Source organism: Neolamprologus brichardi, chromosome 8 (assembly GCF_056152115.1).
Source record: "Neolamprologus brichardi isolate AB-2024 chromosome 8, ASM5615211v1, whole genome shotgun sequence".
Classification (NCBI taxonomy): domain Eukaryota; kingdom Metazoa; phylum Chordata; class Actinopteri; order Cichliformes; family Cichlidae; genus Neolamprologus; species Neolamprologus brichardi.
This window is the reverse complement of record NC_142111.1, coordinates 27,771,024-27,777,174: the sequence shown is the minus strand read 5'-3', so window position 1 is coordinate 27,777,174 and position 6,151 is coordinate 27,771,024. Positions and strand designations below refer to the sequence as shown.

Below are 6,151 nucleotides of genomic sequence, written 5' to 3'. Positions count from 1 at the left end.
GAATCAAATAGCTCCTCCTACAATATTAGGCTCACAGCAAGTGTAAGAACACATATACTGCTTTGTGCTTCTGATAAAGTGACAAATGCAGACTGAAGGTTAAAAGTGAGCATGAGATTCCTTCTTATCGGAGCGTAACGCCAGCATCACACTTTTAAATTTCCAGATTAGCTCATTCAGAACTGAAGAAGAGCAAAGAAGAGGCTGAAGAGCTGGTGAAGGGGGACATATTCTGTTTATTTGAAGCTACTAGGGTAGCTTTGCATGAATGACAGTTCAAAAATAATCTTTCTCTGGGAGATAGTCTAGAGTCTGATGGTTATTTCATTAGGAACCTGAAACATGAGATGATTTAGGATGAGGCCACCCTGAAGTGTCCCTCAGTCACATGCAGGTATCACGTCTGGTTTCCAAGAAGCTAAGATGCTGATGACAAAGATAGTTGGAGGCTTTAAAAGTGAAACTTTACAAACCAATGCATGATATATGACAGTGATTACGCCTCGCCATCTTTAATATACAGTCTGTGGTTTGTGACCTATGATGTGACTTGAACGCATCATGGATGCAAAAGGTGAACATGGCACCAAACTAATAATTATTTTCCACCACTCCCACTCTCAACATTTTGTCTTTACCTTATACAGATGTAAAGACCCGAGTATGTTTGCCTCTGAGCTGTGCTGCTGTACTTCACGATTTTCTCCTCTCTGTGGATTCAAATCACAAAAACACTTTCTGATTGTTTGGGGGGATTTTGTGTGGCATCAGAGCCAGTCTGAGTACTTCCATCCATCTGTTTTCAAATGCAGTTTCATTTCACGCCATTCGAGCATCACAAAGAAACTTTCACAGCTCGTGTGTTCTTGTAGAAACGCAGCTGAAGTTTGGATGAAGTTCTGTCCCAGCACCACCTCGGGTCTCCAGGTGTCTGTAATGAACGTGATGAGTGCCGAGCTCCTACATTAGAGCAGCTTCAGTCAGCAGCCAGCCTTCACCTGACAGAGCTGTAGATGACCTGCTGTTCTGAGTCAAACATGGTGTTGGGACTCTCTTTGAGGTCAGCTGATCATCTGTTTTCATTGTCATGGATACTGTGAGTCACAGCTGAACCTCCGTTTAATCGTGTCTGACTGTCCTGCAGGGCTCCTTTGATCTGCCTGCTGATAGGCACTGGTTGTACTTTCCCTGCACCAGGTAGGGCTCAGTCTCTGAAGGCCTAATATTTCACTATTTTTGTGGTTATTCTGTTTCAAATGAAACTGATTCCTTTGGTTCTACTTCCAGTTTTTCTTTGCTAAATCAAACATGGACTTATTTCTAATGCACTTTACAACTTTAGTTAAAACTGAGTTGGATAACACCGATCGATGGGACACTGGTCAGTTACCATAGTAACAGACTCTTTGGTCCTAATCTGCTCCCTGGCAGGTGTTTCCTCCGACTCCCTCTGAGCAGGAAATGACTTAAGTTTTCAGACTTTTACATCATCAGTTTCTGAAAAAAATGCTGGATGTAGCAAATATTAAACAAATTACAGCTGCTAGTAGTAATAATAATAATAATAATAATAATATTTTTTTTCTGGACATGATCTCGTGGATCAGGCTTTAAAGTTCTGAATGCAGAATCATTAAATTCTGTCAGACAATATTTGGAAATGCACAACGCTCTAAAAAAGGAGTTGAGTTCAACCCTCGACATCTTTTCCACTCTAAAATAATCATTTATATTTCCTGGTCTAAGTCCTGTTACACCTCCAAAACCGTCTTTCAGGTTTGATGTGTATCGGATGCGTTTAATCACCCGTCTGTACCTGTAACGCTGCAGCTGATTTAGGTGAAATTTGTTGGATTTCAGCTTCAATATTAATTTTGGAAAAATGAAAGTGGGTAAACGAGTGGACAGATTTAAATTCCACTCTCCCCTCTCTGCTTTAACTGAGACTCACCGTCCACCGGGAAACACATCCGCCTTCCTCGGCTCACGGCTTTCCTCTTCATTTACTGGTTACCATGGTGATTCCTTTTGGCTTCCCTTTTCCACTCTGCTTATTGAACCAGTGCTCGGCCGTGTGCTGCTCTCTGGGACGGTCCTGGATGTGTCGCGGTGGTTAGGACAGGGGTGCAATAATTCTCAGTAGTCCTTAAAGTGATCATTTTAAACTGTGCTTAAACTGTTTAGTAATTTGAACTCTGTGTTTCTCAGATTACAGGTATCCCTACCCAGGTGGTGGACCGTCTTCTGGATTATCAAACCTTCAATCTGAAGCTTTTCACTCTCCCTTGGTGTCCCTGACGTATGAAGATGCCCCTGAACATGGTGGTTCTCATGCTGGAAGCCAGTCTCCAAGCAGTCCGGTAGCTTCCCTTCCAGCCCCGCGTTCTGTACCCATGTACGAGCCAAAAAAGTTTGTTGTGACTTACGATTCCAGCTCAGATGAGTCCAGTCCTCCTGAAGTTCAGTCTCCTGGCCCCTGGTTCAGCTCTTTGGGACCTGTGAGGAAACCTCCCAGCGTCTCTGTGAACCCTCGGTCAGCTTTGAGAACCAGTGGACGCCCACATGTGGTGTTTAGGTCCCGTCCGGTCTACGAAGCTTTATTGCCCCCTCGTGGAGTCAGATATGCTGCTGGTAGTGGTGGGAACTCTGCTTCCTACAGATCATCCCCATTCAATCCAGCATTTGCATGGGATGAACGGCTTGCAGCGGGGCCTTCTGCCCTGTTCTACCTGGGAGGGTGGACACCTCGTCACCTCCCGGATGCCAGCGTCTGGAACACTGATGAGGTGAGCACGACTGAGCTGCCGTACCTGCCGCCTGCATCCTACATTGTCCAATCAAGAAACAGCTACCAGCGAGCAGCAGAAGTCCTGTCCCACTCCAAATACTCTGACGATACCTTCAAGCACATTCACCCCAGCGAGTCTCCAGATCTGCCTGAATCGGAGAGTCCAAAGGTTCAATGAGGATTCATTAAAACTAACACTGAGAACACGTTCATGTCTTATCATTCAACCAGAATTCACATGACCTGTAAAATGCCTCAGACTCTTAGACCGATTGATGTGAACCTCTGAGATCACCCACAAAGTGACTGCAGGGTTTTTCACATTCATTCATAAGAAGGTTGTTGCTGGAAACACGAGTGCAGAGAGTGAAACAGTGAAACCCCTTTACCTTTTTCTTTACTTTTTTGAAAAAGGTAAAGAAAAAAGTCAAGACTTTTTCAAAAAGTCTAACCCTAACCCTTTTTTCATTTTCCTGGTGATTTCCTAAAACTACCTTGCGAGTTTTATTTTTAAAACTGACATTTTTAAAGCATTCTCATAGCTTCTTTTAGCTTTTATTTTGAAAATCTCATCGAAAGCATCTTCATGAGGAAAAAATAATTTTGCCGAAAACATCCCATGGTGTGATTTTTGCTTTGGAGCAATAATTTCCTGTGATTATTTTGCACTTCCTCTCAGGCTCCTCTGTCCCGCTCTCTAAAACGCTCCGTCTGGGATCATATTTCCGGATTCATTCGCAGAAACTGAGGAATCGTCAGAAGCAGCTCTGCTGTTTCAAACTCGGAGGCCTCGCCTGTGCCTCGCTGCTTCGATAAAGGAAAATCACAGAGGACTGCAGATTTAGATGCTTTAGTCACAAACTTTCTGACGCTGTGATCGTGGCGGTGTGGGAGGTGTTTGAGGATAAGTGGAGATCTGCATGAAGCTGCGAGTCACATTAGCCTGTTTTCACAGGACTTCAGTCTGAATGTTTCATTTCACCGCGATCTACCCCCAACCTGAAATTTCACAATTTCTACACATGAAGCTGCTGAGAGTAGTTTAAGAAATCGAAGCTTCTTGTAAAGACGAAATAACGAGCTTTTGTTTTTAAAGCAGAGTGATGATTTAAAGGATTTGCGTGGAACTTTAAAACATTGTACTCGTGACGTGTGCGTCCCTCACATGTATGAGACGTGAAAGATGGACGTCATCACGCTGCTCCAGGCTGCTGGTTGTTGTAGGGCACAAATAAACTAAGAGGTCTGTTTTTCTTACACTTACTATGTTTGAAATGAGACTCAGTACAAACCACAAACTCGATGTAAGAGTTTATAAAGGCCCAAATTCTGCAGATGGTGCCGCAGAGGGTAAAAGAAAGTCTTAAAGATGAATGTGATGACGTGTGCCAACCAGAACAGCAGAGATGATTGCTCACAGAGCCACACGGGCCAGATCCAGTTCAGATGACTCCAGCAGCCGTGACCACGAGACGCTGACTCGAGCTGACACGCGTTCAAATGATCGGCGCTGCCCTCGTCTCAACTGACAGGTCTGCCGCTCATAACGATGCCTTGCTCTGACATTCAGACGGAGGACGACTGTCAGGAACCAGCGAGCCAACAGAACAGTTTGGCTGTGACGTTTGGAGGGACAGACTGAAGGTCAGGAAGGAAAATGTCTGTATGTCAACGCTCAGCAGCGACGACCAAATCAAACGCTTATCCACGTCGGAGTTTCTGCACGCATTTCCCCTTTTTACAGCTGGAGAACTGATCATTTCTACACCCGTCAATCTGCCTGCTGGGTCAGTTTTGGATCTCCTCCCACCTAAAAGGAGTTGCAGGAGAAATCTTCATCAGCCCAAACTATCTCAGGAAGCTTCTTTCACACCAAGGACCTGGCCTCTCTAAAGTTACCCACTAACCCACGGACTGTCCCCAACCCAGAGGGTTCAGTCCACCAATCTGTGGACTTCAGACTCGGAGGTGTTACCTCTGATCCGAGCCTCTGCAAACACAAAGTCTCAGTGTCTGTTTTTCCCTCTTTTGGTTCCTTTCTATTAATAATGTACCAGATCACTAATCCTGCAGATAGCTATATGGCCACATCTGCAACTTTCTCTGTCTTACATTTAGTTTTGGTGGATTCGGGGTGAGTGTCGCTGCCTCGCCTCAGCCACAGGTCCACATCCTGTGGACGGGCGTCGGGTGTGTTGAGACATTTGACATCATTATCTAATCCAGGCTATCATCAGCCCGGATCTGTGTGAGACTCTGCAATAAAGAAAAGTAAAATGGTAAATGGCCTGTATTTATATAACGCTTTACTTAGTCCCTAAGGACCCCAAAGTGCTTTATACATCCTGTCATCCACACATTCTCACACACACTGGTGATGGCAGCTACATTGTAGCCACAGCCACCCTGGGGCGCACTGACAGAGGCGAGGCTGCCGGACACTGGCGCCACCGGGCCCTCTGACCACCACCAGTAGGCAACGGGTGAAGTGTTTTGTCCAAGGACACAACGACCGAGACTGTCCAAACCGGGGCTCGAACCGGCAACCTTCCAATTACAAGATGAACTGCTAACTCTTGAGCCACGATCTACATCAAGTAGAAAAACTCGATGTAAAATCAACATTACAGAATTAATTTATGTCAGTTTTCAAAATCAAAGTGTGTTATTCACACTCTGAACTTTTCATTTATTTATTCATGCGCACTTTTGTCATTTTCACTTTCTACAGATGTGACATTTGAACAACAAAGTTATTAAATAATAAACCTGTAAACTTCAGGCGGGGTTAGTACTCGGTCCATCACTGCAGTATTTTATTGTAATAACAGAAAAGAGCTGACATGATGACGCTAGTGTAGAGAGATTTAAATGAAACATGGAAAACCACAGACAGGGTCATTAAGGATTCACTGTCCAGCTGTCGTCCTCATTCAGCCAATCACAGAGCTGAAACAGAGGAAACCAGCCCAGAGAGCGGCGAGGACACAGCTGATCCGTTTCACACATCTTGACCAATCAAAGTCCAAATGATCGCACATCCACCTTTCCAACCAAGTGTGCTGGCTTTAGCTGAGAGCTCCACCCTCTCAGTGAAATCTTGGGAACTTTATCCAGTCGTGGACTTGGAAGTACAGGATTGGAGAAACAGGTAAAAACCATAAAGCACCAACAGCTTTAACTTCAGATAAATATGTTTTACAGTCGCTGCAAACACAGGAAACAGCCAGGGTGAGAAATGTGCTTCGAAAATGCCACAAAAACCTGATGAATCCTTTAATTAGCACCATTTTGGTCCAGAGTCAATGAGGCGTTCACTGTCAGCTGCTGGTTTCCTCCCAGTCTGCACCGAAACACCGAAAC

General features: G+C 44.7%; 1 protein-coding gene across 1 annotated transcript; it reads left to right on the top strand.

Moving 5' to 3' along the window:
- Positions 1 to 1,013: 1,013 nt before the first annotated feature.
- LOC148101869 (uncharacterized) lies at positions 1,014 to 2,966 on the top strand. Its single transcript, XM_087845163.1, has 3 exons — positions 1,014 to 1,060; positions 1,145 to 1,197; positions 2,209 to 2,966. Exons 1-3 carry the CDS (start codon positions 1,014 to 1,016, stop codon positions 2,964 to 2,966), a joined length of 858 nt encoding a protein of 285 aa, XP_087701289.1.
- The last annotated feature ends 3,185 nt before the right edge of the window (positions 2,967 to 6,151 follow it).

Coding starts and splice junctions, on each gene's coding strand:
- LOC148101869 (XM_087845163.1), top strand. CDS start 1,014: ATGACCTGCTGTTCTGAGTCAAACATGGTGTTGGGACTCTCTTTGAG. Junction 1,061..1,144: donor GTGTTGGGACTCTCTTTGAG/GTCAGCTGATCA, acceptor ACTGTCCTGCAG/GGCTCCTTTGATCTGCCTGC. Junction 1,198..2,208: donor TTGTACTTTCCCTGCACCAG/GTAGGGCTCAGT, acceptor TGTGTTTCTCAG/ATTACAGGTATCCCTACCCA.